General features: G+C 36.0%; 1 protein-coding gene across 10 annotated transcripts in view; it reads right to left on the bottom strand.

Moving 5' to 3' along the window:
- Positions 1-21,425, bottom strand: part of STXBP5L (syntaxin binding protein 5L) — a 181,692-nt gene that overhangs the window by 43,230 nt on the left and 117,037 nt on the right. For 5 of the 10 annotated variants that reach the window (XM_053933533.1, XM_053933571.1, XM_053933542.1 and 2 more), the window contains exons 12-19: positions 21,225-21,372; positions 19,613-19,680; positions 18,378-18,418; positions 15,030-15,247; positions 11,160-11,332; positions 6,720-6,845; positions 2,729-2,880; positions 967-1,038 (exon numbers count right to left, since the gene is read on the bottom strand). In XM_053933533.1, coding sequence (XP_053789508.1) covers positions 967-1,038; positions 2,729-2,880; positions 6,720-6,845; positions 11,160-11,332; positions 15,030-15,247; positions 18,378-18,418; positions 19,613-19,680; positions 21,225-21,372 — 998 coding nt within the window. The remainder of the gene's footprint in view (positions 1-966; positions 1,039-2,728; positions 2,881-6,719; positions 6,846-11,159; positions 11,333-15,029; positions 15,248-18,377; positions 18,419-19,612; positions 19,681-21,224; positions 21,373-21,425) is intronic. The other 5 variants (XM_053933559.1, XM_053933576.1, XM_053933566.1 and 2 more) reach the window with 1 other exon arrangement.

Genomic DNA, 21,425 nt, shown 5'->3' with positions numbered 1-21,425 from the left:
CTACCTTTTATGAACTATTATGAAAAAAAGTCATAGAAATAAGCCTAGAGGGATGGAACAGAATGTGTAGTGCAAGTGTACGAATGTATTTCAATAGCTACATAACTTTATATTTATGAGAGATGATAAAACAACTACCACTCTTTTATCCTGCCTATACTGAATATTTAATATAAAATTGCCTATCTTGTTGTTCTGTGAAAAGCAAAAAGAGGCATCCTAGAGACCTAATTACATATAAGGACTGCAGTTAATTAAGATATGTATGGCTCATCTGTTGAACAGTCATTTTTGCAAAATTAATTATAGCTTTGTTCACTGCATTCTGCAGTGATGAATACTAATATTTAAATTTCATATCAGTATAACTCAAAATTTAAAGATATTAAAAACATGAATTTTCATAGCCCTCTTTGATGTATGTATTTTTATGCCCACTTTTACATTCCCCATCAAAGAACAGAGGCACGGGATGGTTCCCCAAAGCCAAATATTTAAGTACCAAACCAAGATTAAAATTTTAAATTTCACAGCATCCAATTCAATGGGTACTCTTTTAAACCACATTGTTCTTCTGAAAAAAGGGAAGAATTAATTGGTAACTACAGATAGTGCCATTGCAAAACAAGAAATGCTTCATATTAGTAAGTGTATGTGGAAACAAATATAAAACCAAAGAAAGATACTGTTACCAAGAACATAACACTGTCGAAAAATAATTTCTAAGGTCCAATCTGTCCCATATAACACTGAGGTTTTCTCTTTGACTTTCTTTTTAAAGAAAATAATTGCTGTATAACACAGGTAATTGTCAAAAATAAGCATGGTTGACATCATAAAATGTAATAAGTTTGCATGCATGCTGAATGTGTTTAAAAAACACATTACAAAGCACAAACACATGGGTTTAAGTCAGGCATAGTCCAATCATGATAAAGCTTTTTGCCTAACCTTTATAGAACTTACTCTGATAGGAAGTACGGATCCGTTTCGTTAAATCTGGATAAAAGTTAGACAGGCCACGCATGCAAAAGTTGTCTTTGGAACATGCCAGTACACCAGCATCAGCAGCAGGCAGAGGAAAGAGAGAAAAAAACAGTCTAAAGTGAAAGGAAGTGATATCATAACCAGCACCTAGAACAGCCAAGGTGAAGAAATTTCAGCAGATGCTTACCTTCCAGTTGGGAGATATAACAAGAAAAATAATCAAAAAAGTAAAGGATGTGGGATGGATGGTGAGAAAGCAGCTGAGGCTTTTTTTAGATGCATAGTTGCTATGAGCAATCTAGAAGTTGCAATCCTTCTCAGCGGTCATTTATCCGCAGTGGGCTCCATTCTGGCAGCACTGGATAGCTGGAACGATGCCTTAAAGGATTGGCCCAGACTGCCACTGACAGAGAAAAACCCTCTGTGATACAGTGCTTATAACAGCTTTTTCTACATGAGCAATCCTCCACTTTTTGTACAGAGTTCTGCAGCATGTTGTTTGTGGCTAGCTGAGCTGCTCACAATTTTTAGGGAGCTGCTGTGAGGCTGGCTGAAACCGGACAGAGAATCTGAAGGCAACTTGAAGCTGCTCATTTCTTCTCTCCTCAGCTGTGCCAAATTTACATATTTAACACTTGGCACAGATGGGAATTAAGCTTCCCATGTTTAAATGCATAGCAAGTGGGATAAATGGTCTTTCAGGAGCAGAAGTAGGCCTGAAGACTTGCATTTTAGTCTATAAATTTTCCTCTAGACTTTACTTTCTGTTTGGAGTGTAAACACATTCCCAATTAAAAAAAAGTATTTCCCATAACTCTATGGAGAAGTAGGACTTGATGATTCAGTGCAGGGTCTGCTGATGAAAATGCTGATGGCATAAACCCACTATAATCCGTTGCTTTTATAATTTTAGGATTAGATTTAAAACTCTGCATTTTCAAAGATATTTTAAAATCAAATTTTAAAACTTCACAGCTATGCAAAACACATTTCATAATTGTGTCTGACTCTTGCATGTTACTATGGAATATGTCAAGTGGAAAGACTTGAAACAGATGATCTGACTTTTTCTTGTACAAGTAAATGTTTATACAAATAAATGTTTAGATAACCAACAAAGTATGGCAAAATTTAGCTCTATTGAAGTATTAATATTTCTAATACACAACACATAATAACAGTTATGACTTACTGTGAGCCTCTTAACATCAAATTTTAATATGGATATTATAGGTCTATATTAAGAACTTCAGTTCACTAATCAAGTGCTTAATTTGAGCTCCTTGTGTTACCTACACAACATGCCTCCCAGGTGTTACACATCTCTAAACACAGCTGATTATTTAAATTAATACCTCCTGGCAGAAGGTACATTTAAGCTTAAATTGAAGTCTTACTTATTGGTATGAACTTATTGAAACCAGAAAGAAAACAGCATACAAACTACACATCAAGTGACTGCCAGAGAAACAATTTATTGCTCTGCTCATTATGATTTTTTACAGACTCAGCTAAGGGAATTACTTGCTGACCTCCATCCCAAAAGGAAAAAAAAAACCTCATAAAACATATTATTTCTGAGAAAGTGCCCACACCTAGAGCATGTCAAGTTTCTTTTGCCAAGTTATAGAAACTCCATTGGCCGGCAAATAGTCATGCATTCCAAAAGCACTAGAAAAGCCACAGGCAAAAAAACCAAAGAAACATATCAGGCTCATAACCACAGTGATTTATTTCCTACCTGCAGCAAACTGCCTGCTCTTGCGAGGTGAGCGGGGCTGCCGCTGGTATGGATCACTGGACCCATAGAGGTCGAGGGTGCCCATGCTCAGCAGGACTGTCTTCTGCATGAAATCCACAACAGCCAAACCATTGCAGTTCCCAAAAGCCACTCTGCAAAGAGAAACGTCCCTCAAAAGTGTCAGCAATATGTAATTTAATCCTGAAAATAATTATAATTGTTGTTATGAACAGTGCACAAACTTTTTCTTCAGGAACTACTCAAGCTCACATTTTTTATTTCTTACAGATTTGTAATCCTGAATTTTTAAAACTGTTTTCTGAATTAACTTTCCAGAAAGCAGAGTTACAACTTCTACTAACTTTCTGTATCAAACACATTGCAGTAATGTCTAAACATTACTTCATTGAACAATATAATTCTAATGATAATGATATCAATTAAGCCTAAAAATCGGGACATGGACCTTAAAAAGTGGTTATTCATTTATATAAAATACAAATATAAATTAAAATATAAATACAAATACATGTAAAAAATTCTTTTAAAGCTAAATGTTAATGACAAATGAAGTATATTAGACTGTGTTGTGGAGATACCCAAATCTGAAAAGCATTTATAAAATTTCCTTCTAACTCTGTCAGCTTATCTACAGCAGAGATTCCTGTTAAAACAGTCTCTATGCCTCTGAAATACTTCTGCAATGCATATTGATGGTGGTTTGATTTATGGACAAGATCTCTCTCCTTCTGTATCAGACTGCAATTTTAAATTCCAGACAGAAAGGATAGCAGGTACAGCCACAAAGAAACTCAAAAACCCAAACTATGTTCAATCATATTCAGAATCACTTGCTATCAGGTTCTGTAATTTTATGCATAAAAAAACTTAATTCACACTAAAAGTGAGCCGTGCACTCACTTCCACCTGACTCTTCTTAATGTATCTCCAAAATATCTGAAAGCAATTTGTGTGTGGAAAAACAGTGATGCAAAAGGAAAGTAATGAGGTGGAGGGAAAGCAGAGTAGCTAGAAAATTTTCTTCTGTCCTACCTTTTCTTACATTGCTTCTATTATAAAAAAAGAGGGTTCCATACAGCAAATTAAAAAGTAATATGTAAAGAAGAATGAAATTATTTTTCCTCAGTTGTCAAACTAGCAAATTAAGGCACCATCTGCAACAGTGGCTTGAATTCTACTGGTTGTTACTACACTGTGTTTACCACTCTAGTCTCAACACTGACTGCAGTACAGCATGTATAGAAATACTATGGATGCACTTTGACTCTTCCCCATTGGCGTTTTTTTCCCCGACTGATGTCTCTCAGGGGCCCATACTGGGACCAGTACAGCTTAATGTCTTTAGCAGTGAGAGAGACAATGGAATCGAGGGCACCCTCAGTAAATATGCAGACAACACCAAGCTGAGATGTGCCTGAGGGACAAGTGCCATCCAGAAGGACCTGGACAAGCTTGAGAAAACGGCTCGTGTGAGTGGGGGCAATGGTTTTAGACTAAAAGAGGGTTGATCGTACATGTTCATGAATTCCTGCATTCTGGGTGGAGGAAAAAAAAAGAATAAAAATGACAAGTGTCAATCTCATCTATTAATAGTTTAGGGAAAAAATATGGTCATTTGCACTTTGAAAATTTTTAATCTGAGATTTATTACTTTTTGAAAACAAGAGTTACAAGAAGAGCTAGTGATCATTCACACCCCTGGTAAGCAATTTAACAAAATGTATAATCTCCTGGTCTGTATTTTTCTTAACTCCTCTAATTTCACACACAAGCATGGATCTAATGTTTCTTATACCCAAACAAATTAGTTTAAAAAAGAATCCGAAATTGCTCATTAATAACGCTTCTGAGGATGGATAAAAAAATCTAGACAGCCATTACTATTAGCAAGGCTTAAGATAAATTGCTAATAACCAAGTCCTTATGAAATCAGAAAACAAAATTAAATTCTCAGTTTTGAGCAATGAACAGAATTAGTTGCTAGGTGATGTCCTATTCTGTTCTTATCTTTTACAGAAATGTCATAAAACCCTCATCAGACATTTCTGGACAATTAATATGCAGATTGGCTGAAAACTGTTACCCAGTAATAAATTTTCAGTCACTGCTTTCAGTCAAACAGAACCTACTTCAAAACAAATCTATTATTTTTATTTAACCTTGTTCCTCAAGGTTAACCTAATTCTTCAGTTGTAATTGAAGCATTTTGTAAAATTTTCTTTTCTACTTTCATAACATGAAGAAGTTTTTGATGATTCATTTCGACATAAATAAAACAGGGGTTAATACTTTTAATTTGTAGCCTTGGTACTCTTAAAAGTAAACCAATTACATTAAATAAAATTTTGCAGAGTCTGAAGTCTTTCATCTTTGCTGGGAATAAAGGGATTTTTGCATCTCACTTTATTCCTGTTTCATGGCTGTAGTGTAACAGTTCCAGAAATCATAGTAATTAAAAGAAACTTGAAACAGACTCTCCAGAACACACAGCATTTTATGTCTTCAACCTAGTTAAACTGATTGGTATAGGAAGAAAAATTAGGCAAAAGATGACCCAAATAACTCTACAATTAGCTTGGCAAAAACGATGTAGTTTCAGGCTTCATGCTGAAGTGGAATAGGTTTTTCCACATGGTGAAGATAGCTAACAGGTGACAATTAAAGCAGTAAACAAAAATTTCTGAAAGAAAGGATTATGCCTTGTCATAGGCCTAAGGAAAAAGTTAAGAGCAACAAGAGAAAGGAAGAAAGAAGAGAGTCTGCAGAAAAAATGTAAGGAAAAAGACCTTTCCTGGGTAGATTTTGTAGGAAAGTTAAATTCAGGTTATCAGCCTACTTTATTCATGCATGCATTTATTTCTGAAACACTCTTGTACTTAGCTTATTGTGTTTTAAAGGAGGCTTTAATAATCCATTATTGCTCCTAGCAAATGAAACAATTTAAAGCACTTGATTGAATCAATCAGGGGTTTAGGAAACCATTGTGACCATTAAGAGAACCACAACCTATCAGAGTAGTTTACAAGTGACAGAACAGTGTGATTATTCAGATGCCGTCTTGAGGTCTGAGACCTGCAAGGGAGCAAAACCTAACAATTTGCACAAGTGACAAATGCATCAAGGTATGGTAAACAAAAGAAACTTCTAGAATTCATTAATAGGAAACAATCTAGAAATTCAGGCTGAAAACTTGAAAAAACAACCCCCAGAAGACAGGATTTTTGCAGAAATGTAAGAACTCTGCATTAAACTGCCAAAGTCTCTGAAAAGAGCCCAGTGACTTACTGAAAATCAGAAGGAGTCACCTAACATCCATTACAGCCATATTGGACTAACACATACAGGGAAAACCATTTTAATGTAACAGGGTGACTCTCAGTAAGAGAAAACATTAACAATTTGCAAATAAACTGAACCTGAGGAAACAATTACACACACTCATTTGCATTGCCATCCAGAATACAACATTTAAATGCTCCTTATTAAATTCTCAATTTCAGGTCACCAATTCTTGTGCAAACAGACATTAGCACAGACATAAAAATGCTGCTCTCAGAAGACAATTTCCAACTAAAATGTGATGTCATGAAAAATGGTATTTAACAGTTAGTCACTTCACCATTTTCCATTAAATGCATTTCACCTTGGTGAACCTTTCAAAATAACTTTGAAAATTACAGATTTGAAATGCAATTAGATCTTATTTGAAAGGATGGAAAGAATTATGTGAAAAGATTCAGTCTTTTAAATAGGATTAGTAAAAATATTGGCAAAAATGGCAGTTTAACATCCCATATTGCAATCTGTATGTCAGTTCAAATAACTTTTCCCCAATAATCTGATTTACAGCATCTTTTGAATACTTCGCTCTGACCTTAATTGTCTGTGGGAGATTTCAAAGTATAGTTGGAAAACGTGATTTAGCACAATAAACAATAAATCAGTGCAACCTTAATTCTGAATTACTTACAGTCCATAAGCAGAGTTTACAGCAAGACTGGTGATCTGTTGTGGAGGCTCACCATCCACCCACACCAACTGGATAACCAGATCTGCCTGGTAGCCAGGAGGCATTCGCACAGGTCGAGCCTTAACGCTAAGAAGAGGCACAAAATGAGAACAAACAAACAAACATTGGGCCATGAAAAACAACTGATTTGCATCATTATGAATTGTCAACTTGAATGCAAAACCTTTCTTTTGAGACTTTGAAAAAGGACATTTCTGTGTATTTGGAACGTTTGTCTTCTGAAGTAAAGCATGACAGAAAAATGCAAAGAGGCAAGAGAAGATGAGAAGATACACCTTTCTGCAGCGGTCCCCACCAGAGCATATTAAAAACTTATGGACTTAACAATTCTATTTGTCCATGTAGTGCAAACAAGTCCTGTTTTACCTCTAGGAGTATAATCACCTAATATGTGAATAAATGGTTCCTACAACAAATCTGATACAACAATTAACACCTGTTCCTACTGTTTTATGGCAAGTTCAGTGACTTGCAAAGCAGGTAGCGAAGAGAAAGTGTAAGAGCTGAACACCTCTGTATGACTGCTTTATGTGCTTTTTTGAGTGGTACAATAATGTGGGATATGCGGGAAGAAAACATTATGCAATAATAGTAATACTTTGAGGTATTCATGTTAATCATTAGTACATTCACGCTGTAGTAGTAATTCACACGTAAAACCCACTAGTCAGTGCATTTTTACTGTACCTTTTACTGGTGAGAGTGCTTGTATTGCACCCCTTTGCATATAGGCATAAAATAGGGCAGTATACTTTATGAGAAAGTCATTCCTCATCTATCCTCTAAATGCATTTCCTTAACAGCAGCTTGGCACATTCACTGTTCTATTTCTTTTCCTTGTAGTACTCTTCAGACCTTACATGTGTATTTGTCTGGAGCAGTAATCAGGCACTTGGCTTGGATATTGTTGTAGGAAAGACATGACAGTGCAGTTCAGCAAGTGCCCAACACACCACACCTGGCAATAGCTTTGTATTGTTGTTTTCTATCAACAGCAAACCTCTGCTCAGACCTTTGCAATTTCTAACCGGTTCTGCTGGCATTAAAGCTTTGCCCTTTTTTTGTTCATATGATACATAGCCACGAGCATTTCTGAAGTGATGCTTATTCCTAACCTTAAAGAAGCAAGCCCTGCATTACCCAGGAGCATTCTTGTGGAGAACAAAGGTGTGAACATCTGTGAACTCAAGCTGCGGAGGGAGAGGGGTCCTTTGAGACCAGGATAAGCTGAAACTACAGACAAGAGCTGTATACAGTAAAGATGTATTGTTTTCAAAGAAACTTCACAGCAAGTAGAAGCTGAATATTTTACAAGCAGTCCTTCAAAGTATCTTTGTGATGGAGCCCTTCAACTTCTAATGTCCGCATGTAAGCCTTTAAGAGGCATAATAGTGGTGGTCTTTCCATCTTGTACCCCATTTTCAGCTTCCAGCTCCTGCTCTTAAAAATGTTAGAAAAATATAGAACAGGTAAATGAAATCCAAGAACCAGAACTTAGTCTAATGCCATTTCAGCTGAGCTTTCTGTCCATATTTTCTAATGGATAACTGAAGGTGTGGGAGAACACAAGAGGCAAGCATGCTGCTCCAACAAGTATCTGTCAAAGCAAATATCTGGTTCCTTCTTCTAAACAAGCTACCATGAGACTGACAATGGCAGCAGAAGTAATTCTGATCTTCTAAAACATGTTTTTTAATGTAGTTTTACTTTTCCGATGTGTTTTTAATGGCATCCTGAAAAAATTAAAGAACTTCAATTATCTTCTAAGTTTTCTTTTGGACTGCTGTCACTTGAGGGGGAAAGAAACAAACACATTTCCCTCTAAATATTTTTCATGATAAATTTGAGGATCTGCTTTGATAAAAATGGATATTATTTCACAGAGATTTTCTCTAAGCATAGAATAAACTATAGATGGTGAAAGACTATAATAATGGATTAAAATAATTTCAGATTTAATAATTAAGGTTGTCATTCCCATGTTTCTGTGACATCTTCCTGTTTAAGAATCTTTGAGGTATTTCCCTTGTTTTCCTAACTATCCTGCTTAAACAGTAATGCAGATACTCAGTTTTGCACCTTGTTTTGGATGGCTTTTTATCTCAAGTGTTATAATAAAAGCCTAAACAGACTGCAGGACTATGAGCAGAAGGAATGTAGACATTGCAGAGATTTCCTTGACATGTTCTTGTTATGCTACACTGAATTTCATTGTTGAAAAGTTTTGGTTTTTAGTTTTTTTCACAAGATATTCACAGTTCCTTATCACTTTGGAGTTACTTGAAGCTACTGTCAAAACCCTTGACTGACCTAATTTTGGGATGATACTAGAAGTCTGGGAACAAAGACTGACATTCTGGGTTCAGCTTTATGATAACAGCATTTACATCAAAAGTGTTTATCTGCATAATCACAAATCCATTGGTTTCTTAGGTTATTACAGCTGCCTATTTCACTGCAAAATCTTCTGAAAGAAGCAAGAATAATATTTATTCCATACTGCTGCCTGCCTCTCTTGGTAACAGTTACTTTTGATTTCAGAAAAGCGCCAAGTTTTCATTACTTCAGTCCCTCCAATTACTTTCTTCCTAGTAGCTATTCACAGACACAAACACATTCAGTCATTCTGACTTTTGGCTAGAAAAATTTATTTAGTGTGGAATGCCATTCACTTGCTGTAACAACGTTGAGAAGCAGATATGAAAATAAACATAATGGAGCCAGTTATGTTTGTGCGCAAAATTTTATGTGCGTTAACAGTATAGTTCAAGCTGTGCACTCACCCTCCATGTGCAGCTGGCTGCAGCTTTATATTAATATTGCTCTATTTTAGATTCTATCCTGCTGCCCACCCGAATGACTTACATATACAGTCAACAGCATCACCCTGGTCTTTACTGACTTTTTCCAGTGTTTTCGGCACTACTTTCATTTTACCATCATAATTCTGTTTAAATCAGAATTTCTTAGGCCAACAAGGCCCATGGATCCAGCTAAGATTTGGGGAGAAAGTGTGGATATTTGTATGTCTTTCCTGAGAAGGATAATAGCATACATAAGTATATTTTCATCTAAATGTAGGAGTGTGCCAGCAGTTCTCGTGGTATAATTACTCTGACTTTGAAAAATCACTTAGTCAAAATAAGATTACAGTTACCTTGTCTAAACTTTGACAAAAATGTATTGGCTGGCTTAATCTGACACCATTTGAGATAAGAAAAACTTCTAAAAACTAACAAGCTGAACCTCTGTGGGTTCATTACAACTTTTCTGCCTCTAACATCAACAATTCCTCTCTTTCACAGACAAAATCAAGTAAGAATCTCTTAAGCAAAACTCTTAGCCAGTGAAATGATTAAATGATTGCATTCTGCCTGATATCAATGTCATAAACAGATTTCACATTTGGATTTTTTAAATAACTAATCTCTGCCTCTTCTGTTGATTTTCATAGTTCAAATTAATGATTAAACTGAGGTCTGAAGTTCAACTGCCTGTGACTAAATGAGATGGACAAATGAATAGAATGCCAAAAAATACTGTTAATTTTACAAGGACAATATCACAATATTGCTTTTAAATGCCAATGCCATTTTCAGAAGCCAAGCAGCCTAAAGTATCTGCAAAATCAGGAAATGTTCATTTTAACTGCTTTTGAAATAATGGAGGCATTTAAAAGATTTAATAATAATTAGACCAAAATAATAACTAATTCACCAAAATGAGAGCAATTCTTGTCAGCAATGCACTCTAATTGCTGGAAAATTACAGTTTTTATAGAGTTTTGTACAGAATTACTGTTTTAAGCTGTTCAAATCCATAATTATCTGCCTTAATAATAAGAACATATTAATCTACTCCAAAACAGTGACAATGTATTCTAGCAGAAAACAATTTGCTTTTTTTCTAAAGATTAAACAAATATACACTTCCACATGGTACGATTGTTTCATAATCGTACATTTTAAAGATTGTTTCATAAGTATGAACACAGTTTCCATGTCTTACACACCATAAAATACATACAGTTCTTTCATTTAAAAAATAGTATTATATTAATTAATCAAGGACAGAAAGGTTTGCACATGCTAGCTTTTATGGAAGTTTCTTAATGAACTACCCTCAGAAATTCCTTGAAGATGTACTCCTAGATCACACTGGAAAATGAGAGTCAAACATTTACTGTAACAGTAAATGTTCTATCCTTTTAAAATCCCTAGTTGATTATTTTGCCTTAATTTGTTTTTGGTTTTGTTTTTGTTTCCTCCCATTTTGTGTCACATACATACAGTTAATCTTTTTCTTGGCAGTTGATGGATTGACTAACAGATAAGAATGCTTCTTAGAAAGATCAATATTTAAACAATGGCATAAACTTACCTAAGACATGGGATACTGTCCTTCATCGTTCCTTCACATGCTACAGTGTTGGCACTGCCTGAAAGGCTCTTTAAAGAAGGAAGCTGGGAGGAGGCATCTGGAAATGGAGGATTTGTTTCTGGTTCAGGAGTAATGATATCTTCTACTTCACACTGAAGTCGTACCTCTAACGACTTAAATAAATAAAAAGCTAAGTTATCATTTTATAAGGAAAGCTGCTGAAAGTTCTGTTACTTTCAAATTAATATCAGTATGCTTTTTTTTTTTTAAATAACCCCCAGTTATCATTATAATTTGCAAGCAAAGAATACTGTCATTTGTTATTTATACAGAGTAACAGCAACATCAGATAGGAACTAGAAGGATCACCAACTCTGCTCCATGATTACTCGTACGACTGAGTCTCTACGAGACAAGTTTTAGCCAGGATGGATAAGCCTGACAGTGTGAATAGTACTGCTACACGAACTTCATTTATCCATAGGTGGGGCCAGGAAATCAAAGATTAGAGCACAGACAGCTCTGTATTCCTTAGAATGAACATAAGTTTGGTGGATATTAGAAAGCAAAATTCAAACCAGTTACCTTTTGCTTTCCTTCTGGCCTCTCTAGAAAAGGAAAAAGAGGCCAAACCACCCTACAATTTTCTCCACTAATTCAGGAAATATTGAGGACTCCAGGGAGGAACTGGACAGGAAGTTCAAATCTAGGTAAGTAAATACTGAGCAATTCTTTCTACCTCATGAGTTGTCCAAGGGAATCCGCATTTTGAAAAGAATAAAAACCAAGGTACAGCTCTCAAGGAGACAAGGTCTGGGGATTACTAGCTGAACAGTCATTTCAGTGCTGCTACCTTCATGGGAATAGAAGCAATTGCAGAGGTAGACACTTTAAACTCAATCTTAGTGACCTTTCACTGAGATATCACCTGTACCAGAATGAAGATTAACAAAATAGCTAAATTTCATGAGAACTGGGAGATAAAGGTGAGGAGTACTGAAGTCACCTGTTTCTCAACCATTGTGCTAAAACAAACAAGATTTCAGAAAGAAGAGATTCTGTTCAACCAGGAGAGAGAGTAGTTTCTCAAAACTTCCCTTTTGTTTTCTCCTTTCAAAATCCATGGATATTTTGTGCCTGAATCAGTTAAAGAAACTACAAACAACATTTGCCCTCAAAGATTAATGAGTGAAATATTGAGTTCAGGAAAATCTAATCTGGAAGTAATTGCAGCTGACTGAAACAATTTATAATGCTGTTTAATCTTTATGCAGGACTGGAGTAACTGTTGAAGAGTATGTTCTTCTGCTTACCATGTTAGAAGTGCATCACTCTTATTTGAATGTTTTTCTGTGTGTATTCTTTTTTCTACTAAAATTAATTTTTAAAGTTCTAGCTGTTGTGCACTTGAAGAGAGAAGGAAAAATTCAGGCTAAAAACATGATTGTGAATTTTTCTTATGTTATTGTCCCTGCTTTGACTGGACTCTAGGAGGGTTATAGAAATGTTGAACCAATTTATTTTGACACAGATTAAAGGTATTTTTGGGGAATTTCATCACTGGGCTTACTGATTCCCCTTTCCACATTCAAATGAGTGTAAACATTTTTCTTCTGTTTCTTCTCAAGAGCTTTGAAGAGAAGCTTCACTGAGGAAAGACTGCTCACTGAGAAAGTGATCATGTTTAATTAATAGATCATTTTGAGATGGGATGAAGTGGATTCAGATAAGACAACAAAAATAACAGCAGTAAATGCTTTTTATATAACTGCATGGCAATGACTCCAAGGTTGGATAGGAAGCAGAATTTGTCTCATGCATACTCCTTGCCTCCAGAATCTGATATGAAATGATGCAAATAATACTTCTGTTGAGGAAATTCCAGGCACAGCCTATGCCCCTGAGGCATATTCAGCTGCAGACTTCCCTACTACATGGAGCAAACTTTGAGTAGCCCCCACACTTCCCATTTGCCACAGCAAAAACATTACAACAGTGACATCAGGGCAGTTAAACCAATGTGGGGGCCTTAAAATGCTGGGATTTGCAGATTGAACTCAAGGTAAGTTCAGCCTGGCTGATAAGGAAGGGAGGACACAAAATGCTTTCTACCTCAGGCAGCAAAGAAATCCTGAGATTGGCCAGCTCAGTCTCAATACAGACAAAAACACACAGCCTAAAGTCAGGTACAGATCCTAACAAAGAATTCCATACTTTTGTTTAAAAATCCCTCCCATCATTTAGAGCAACGACTTGAATGCAAGAAGCAAAAATGCAGAAAGAAGAGAGAAGGCCCATTTCAGAGATGCACAAAACCCAGGGGAATTCTGTGACTATGCCACCAAGATTGCATAATTTAATATTTAGGGAAAAATGCTTATTAATTACAGATGAAATCTAAGAAACTGTTAAATTGCACCTATTATAACTCTTTGGAAAATACCAGTAATGATGCAATTCAGCCAGAGAAGTGAAGAACAGTGAAGAAAGACATTAAATTATAGATAATAAAAGATAAGGTGCATTTGCTGTAGAACAATGTAAGAATACTGAAATGGAGTAATTTTAGCAGCATTATACATGAGCTGGTCAGTAATGTGAAATTACTGTTCATCAGTTTTAAACCTTTCCTGAAATGATACATTCAGGCAGCCTAATAATTTCCTGGGGAAGAGGGGAGAAAAGAGTGGAAAACAATAGAAGATCTACAGGTAATGAGTATCCATACAGAATGGCACATGGCTAGAGGCCAAAATTAACACAGGTTTTTGCCACAGTAGAACTTTCTAAAGAGCATTAAAATACTGTGAAAACGAAAAGAACTATAATCAGGGAAGGTGACAAATAATCTGGCATTTCATATGATTTCCATTTTTAGGGAAACAATGTCAGCATAAGCCAGAAAAAAGATCAACTCTTTGTTTTGTTAAACCCACTGATAATTTTCAGTCTCCTTATGAACAGAAATTAAAGAGATTAAATACTTGAGTGAAAAATATACATTGTGCATGTACACAATGTATATTAACTGATAAAACATACAGCAGACTGTAATTTTAGACCAGGTAAATACAACAGAGATTACTGTATCATAAAGTCTTAAAAGCAAACCATGTCTGAAAGCTGCACTGTATGTTACTACTGAAGCAAAAAAAAAAGTGGAGAGTAGGTTCCCAAACCCTCAGATTTTTGTCAGTAACTGAAGCAGTATTACGGCTTGGTGTTCCCCGGGGGTCCGTCTGGCCCCCGGGGCAGCAGCCGCCGTAGGTGTCCCGGATAGCACTGTGCTGATGAGGCACAGCCTGTCTGGGCCCCCCGGCTAGCTCCGAGCCGCTGGCTACTTTAGCGAGCACTTGTGGAGTGATTTCAGCTCTGTGCTCGCAAAGTGCCTCAGCAGACGCAGAGAAGGAGAGAGGTGAAGGCTGTGTGGAGTTCTGCGGAGATGTCTTTATTGGCAGCTTCTGCAAAGGGTTCCAGTGACAGCTCTTCCATCTGAGCTGGGCAATGGTATGGGTTTATATAGGCTGTTGAGGGATCAGGATTTGTCCTATGGCTGAGGTCGAGGAGAATACGACCTATAGCCTTACAGAGAGATAACAGAGGTGTGATGTGCGGAAGAGGGGCAGCTCTCTTCCACTCATCATGACTCTGCATTTCTTATCTTAGGCTAGTGACTGCTATGGAGGCCTTGCATGGCCTCTGACTGCTACAAAGTAGGATCAAGATTTCCCTGGAAAGGTTTAAAATGGAATGTCCCTAAACCTGTATTTATACTGACTGCTATTTTTATTTAAGTACTTGAGCACAGATGAATCAAGGCAATTTGATTTAGAAATTGTTCTCTTATAAGAGAGTGAAATGAGTACTTACTGCAATTTCAGTATTTACTTCATGTTTGCTGAACCTGTAAACAATCACATATGCAGAAACTCCTGCCACACAGAAAATTCTGCTTTCAGGACACCAGTACATCATCTGAACAGCAAAAGGATCTTCTTCCACAATTTCAGCTGTTGCTTTTCCTTCTCCCACTTTCTGTTTTTCAAAGACCTTTGATGTTTTTAGTTTGTACAACATCTGTAGAGTAACTGGAATATATTAAAACATATAAAAATACTAACATGAAACAAATCAGTTATAAAATTCCTCAGTTCTCACTTTCATTTTAGTTGTGGCATAACAAGTAACCTTAGGAAAGCCTAAGAGGAGATGTGTATTATACAATCATCCAAACCAGGACAACAATACAGATACTGTTCTGGTACACATTACTGGTAGGATATGTATTTATTACTTCTCAGAAGGGTATTTGTCTGTGAAATACTTCTTAGTACTTTCTGGGGAGGGGTGTCAAAGGTGTAAATCACTGTGTCCATAATTAGGCTTATAATCAGTGCTATAGAGAGCTCTGATGATGTTAATACTTTCCTAAAGAGATGTGAAACTAAGATTTCATTTGTCTGAGGTTATGGTCTTGATAAAATGTAGAGTGTATGGCAATTCAAGAAAAAAACATTAGGAAAGCATGCTGGTGGCCTGGTCAACAAAAAGTTATTCTGAATTAATTGGAGTTAAAAAATGTTTTGAATTTCTTGACTAATATATAGATCTATATTTATACCTGTATATAAAATCCTAGTATCCAGAGGCTTTTGTTAGAACTCCACTGCAGCAAATTCCAGAAGTAAAGGAGGGGTGACAATTCACCCCATTATGTTTTACATTCTTCCCTGTTTTTACTATTTTTACATTAGTTTCTCAGTGACATTAATCAGTAGCTGCATAATGTCAGAAAAAGTCAGTCAGGCCCAGCACCTATAAAGGTGTGCATAACCACAAAGGCAAAGCTGCTGCCTACGTCAGTGTAATTGTGGTAGCTAAGCCTGGCCAGCTTGTGTACAAGAGCAACAGAAAGATGAAAGGACAGTGTTTTAATTATGTAACCAGATGATGAACACAGCAAAATTACATTTTTGTTTGGCAGTGCAGATATATTCCAGGAGGTTTAGTATATACAGTTTTTAAAGCTTTAAAAAGTTTTAGCACATAAGCACTTCTGAATCTCACAAATTACAGTAAGTGCTTCTGTAATAAATACATAATTCTTCCTGCCCTCAGTGGCAAATAAAGAGGACTCAGGTTGCCAGTTAGTGCCAGTAGCAAATCTAGAGTGGTACTTCAAATCAGGCATCATGGGTCCATGCATATTATGACTGGAAGAATTATAGAATCATAGGATACAGAGACAAGACAAGACTTGTCTTGCTGTCTTACTGGGTAACATCTGCACAAATAAATAAAAAACCAGCAGTATCTTTTGAATAAAGATACATTTCGGAAACAGCTCCAGTGGCCTGGCAAGTCCCTGTCTTTCACAGATCTGTGCTTTCAGACACAAGATTACACAATTAAAATATGTCTAAAAGCAAAGCATTTTGTGCCTTCAAATACCAGTAGGATATTGTGCTTGCTAGGGAATCTCAAATGAACTTTGAACTCCATTAAAAAGGTTAACACCTTGTAAATAAAATAAATAACAAAACTTTGTAATAATCAGAACCTTGTAAATAAAGAGTACCAAGTATGGTAGGAGTAACATAGTACATGCCCTGAAAATCAGGACTAGGACCAGGACATCAGAGATGCACTGAAAATACCAGTACTGTTGAAGAGATTGTGAATATTCATGATCATCTAAGCTTTTAATGTTAAGAAAAATTCCTACTGTAGTATGTATATATTGATTAGGTTATGCTAATATTCCCTATGAGAGGTTTTTTCCTTTTCCATTTCTGCCAGAGTTCTAGAAGGAATAACTAGCACACTTGCTTCCTGTGCAGTACACACACTAAATGCCTTGGGGTCTTCCAACAGTCTGTATTGTTTCACCCTAACTTTAGAGCCTGTATTTGTACATTCTTAAAACTGAAATATTCACAAGACAAAGTCTAATGTCTCACCATACTTCTCGAAATAAAACTAATTATCCTACTTTTGTTCATATTAAAGCTCTCAAAAACTTCTGTTTCAGCAGATAAACTGTTGACCTCATTTGATGACTGGTGTTCACCATAACTTGAAGACAGTGGAAGATGTAAATGCTGAGCGCCATGTGTCTGTTCTCCCACCATTTCCAAACAGACAAATTACATAATAAAAAACCAACCCATGGCCATGTTCAGTTTCTGTGCCAGTTTAATACATGAAATGTATTTTGTGAAATGAGGCTTTGGAAATCTTCATTTTCTCCTTGTCCATCCTGAGTGAAAATATTTGGTATTAAGCAAAAAGGCAAGTACCTGATGAAGTCATCAGGTTTAGCTGACATTAAAAACCTGTCAACATTCCCCCTGCTTGGCTGGTAATGGTACCAATATTAATCATTTCAATTCTGTGGCACCACATGGAACTTGCAGGTATTTTAAGTATCCCACACTCTATGATCTTGGCATCCATTTAAACTGGTTATTAGGGCCGTATTAAATAACTCTATGCCTAACATTTAATCCAGAATTTTCTTTCACACTATTTTTTCTTTAACACACTAATACCTCATAAAAGAGATATTACCCAGACATGCCTGTACCATCAAAAAGACAAGAATACAAGGCAACTCTACAGGAACTTTGGTGAAGCACTGTCAATTATTTGAAGCAGAATATTTTAAAATTCCATCAAAATGTATGTGTATTTTAATAAATATATTTTACTAATAAGTACCTTATGTATTTTCTGTAGGGGAAAGTACTGGTTGCTGATATATGCAGTTTTAGCTAGATTATATGGAACAAATATTTTCTGAAGTTTTTTCCTGCTAGGATGAATGGAAATGCTTCCCAATTATTTCCTGGGATTTGAGACTGGAAAAGAAAAGGTTTTGGTATTTTCCACCCTCACCAGATTAAATGTTTTGAAACATATTAATGTATTTTAGTATCTTATTTTCACTTAGCTATAAAGAAGACTTGTTGTACAAGTACAAATGTATTTGTTGTACTCAGTATAGAAGTGATATGACAACTGGAACTGAATGTTAGATCTAACTGAGCCTTCTCCTCTATACACACAAGTAGAGTGTGCCCTAGGGACACGTGCCCTTTGTCCTAATTATATCAGCCCAGCCATTACTACTCAATCTGTTAAATATCCTGTTTTATATAAAAATGTGTCTTTGTGTGATTTGTCAGCATTATGTAAAAGTGAACTTTAGAAACTTACTGGCAGAAGCATCCCAAAATTTTACTGATCCATCTGCATGGCTTAAAAAAATATAAAAATTAAATGTGTTAAACAAGAGGCAATTCTAAAACATTATCTACTTTCAGTGACTAATAAATACAAACAGAAAAATTCATTTTGTTTATGTAAATCTCTATAACTTACTGACAATATATTAAAGACATACATACAAATTAGAAGAAAATATTTTGTTATTTGGTTTCATTTGGTTAACAAAATATTTTTATGCATTTCCTGCAGAGAGGTAAGCTCCCAATGAATTTTAAGATTGCAACAAGAAGAAATTACTTCCCATACTAATAACAAGTTTAAGTCATGGCACTTTTGGCTTTGCAGTGGGCCAGCATCAGACCTATGCACTCTAAAAATGCCGTGTACAGTGAACTTTGAAAGGACAGAAGGTAACTTCATTTTGCTTGATACTTCACAGCTGTGTTCCTTTTATTAAGATAAAATTCCTGAAGCAAAGCTGGCAAAAGGAGACACTTCTGTTTACAATGAGAATGATTCCTTCATCACTTTCTCGTACTACTGCATACATCATAACCTTATTTTTAAAATCAGGTCTTTAGTGTCATTGATAGGAACAATTTATCAAATACATGACTGAGACTAGAGGAAAACTCATTGCACATCATAGCTGAATGAATAGTGTCTGTTTTACAGTATGATCCCTTGGGAATCCACCAGGCATTGCTCATGGAGCTCCTACTGCAATCTGAGCCGTTCTTTTTGCTCTGTCTCTCCGCCCACAAGGTGAAATTCATCCCAGTGGACCACACCCTCACTAATGCTGACTATTAAAAATAATTCCCAAACTGTCCCCAGATATAGAGTCCAGAAGGCCAAGGGACAACAGCTGCTCTCATTTTTAAGCTATTCTATGTGACCTCCAAGGCCAAAATATTCTCTTAAAATAGATTTTTTTTTCCAAAGACCCTGCCTTCACAAGCATTGCCATCTAACACCGGTTATTCTTACTGTATTGTATAACACTGGTTATTCTTATTCAATGGTTATTCTTATTGTAGCTCAATCCTGGGTACTACGTTCTGCCTTCTACAGCAAAAGAGAATTTCTGTGGTGAGACTACTCAAGTGAAGAGCCAGGAAATTCATATGTGGTGAAGTCTCAACTCTTATCTATAGCTAACTCACAATCAAAGGAAGAGATACAAATAGTTTTAAAGTACCAATCCCCAGTTTCATTCTCACCCTGTAATAATGATTTCAGGATATGTCTGAGCTCCAAGGTTCCATGCTCCACCACTGATAGGCCATTCCTAAAGAAACAAAAGTACAGAGATCACAACTCATTCTGATGAACCTTGTTTGGCTAATTTTTAAATTCAGAAGTAGACTACATCTTCCCCCAAAAAGCAATAAAACTCTTAAAAGAACAAAAATATGAATAATTCAAGGCTTTTTCAGTTTATTAACTTTTATTTTTGTGTCATCAGTTCAGGCTTTGGAAATTTAATAACCCTTTTATATTATCAACTAATGTTCTATGCTTTTAAAATATTTCCACACAGCTAACATTCAACAGCCTAAAGCAGGAATGAGAAGGAGGAGTAACAAACAATTCTGCTGGTCTTTTGAGATGGCTTTTCTCTTGGAGATTCTATAGAACACTGAATAGACCAAGAATTTATTTTTAATACAAAGACCAGTGAAGAAGCTGGCCCAGAAACAAGTATCAGAGCACGATGCCATGAGATAAGAGAATGCAACTTTTACAGAACATATGAGATCATCATCTCTTCCTTGCCTTTTGTTTACTAATGGTCTAGAACACTACCCTGTGCCTAAAGCCCTGACATGTATGGATACAGGATGTAGAGGGTGACATATGTGCAGAGTGGGTCAGGATGGGTGCAGAGTATGAGTGGGTGGAGAAAAACCAGGAGCACAGATTGCTTGTGTGGATACATGGAGTGGATGCTTGTGGGTCAGTCTGGGACAAGAGTGACCACCTGCCTTCAGAGTGCATTTGTACATGCATAAAAAAAGCAAGGGGGCAAGAAAGGATGTAGGAAATACAGGTAGGTGTGCAAAGTGTATGAGGTAAGTGTAGATCCAAATAGGAGAAATAAAAGTATTTTCTGAAGTGCTTTTGCGAACCAAGGTGCAAAAGAAGTAGAGAGGGTTCACTCTCTGAGTTAGTGGAAAACAACCCAGCTCCAAGGAGAATACTTCCATTGATTTGAATGTAAATTGATGATGTCTCACTTGTTTACCCAGTATTTTTTTTCTACTTTATTTATTAAAATTTATTAGTTCCAGCCAAAATACAATTCAGTTAAAAGCCTGAAATTTATACATTAATTGAATTTCTCCTTTTATGTCCTGAAGCTTGTCCTCTTTCTACAGCATTATGGTAAGACTTTGGTAGGTCAGTAAAATAATTATTAATATTATTATCCCTATTTAATAACAAATCTCACAGACACTGTCAGCTCTCACTGAACGTCTGCCTACGTCTTTCAGTTATAATGCTTTCACTTTTTTCTTGGATAGAGAGAACCTATCCATACAAATTTGAATTATACACTGATGGCTCACCTTTAACACAATCTGATCTGGAATAACTCCAGCATCTTAATGATTAAGTCCTATCTAATGATAACTAATGGTTCTGCTTAAGTGGTCATGTTTCTAAGGGACAAATACTGGACTGTAATCAGGCTGCTAAGCTGCTGGCTGCACTAACCTTAAAGTGATTATTAAAGGAGTAAAACAAAAATAATATGGTAAGAGGTTACAAAAACATAGGTTACACATCTACTTCCTTTGCTTAAAAAAAAAGAATATTGGTTTTTTTTACCTTATTGCTGTATCCTTGCTTTTTATGTTTTGCTCCTACAGAATAGAGTACAGGGATCAAATCTGGAGGACAGTCCGCAAAATATTCTGTGCAGGTAACAGGTGACTCATGAATGTCAATAGGATATGGATTTTCAAAGATTGGAAAACTAGTTAAGGAAGACAATTTATTAGAACCACTGTGACACACTGAGCCATAGAA

Source organism: Vidua chalybeata, chromosome 2 (genome assembly GCF_026979565.1).
Source record: "Vidua chalybeata isolate OUT-0048 chromosome 2, bVidCha1 merged haplotype, whole genome shotgun sequence".
NCBI lineage: Eukaryota > Metazoa > Chordata > Aves > Passeriformes > Viduidae > Vidua > Vidua chalybeata.
This window is presented reverse-complemented; position numbering and strand designations above follow the sequence as displayed.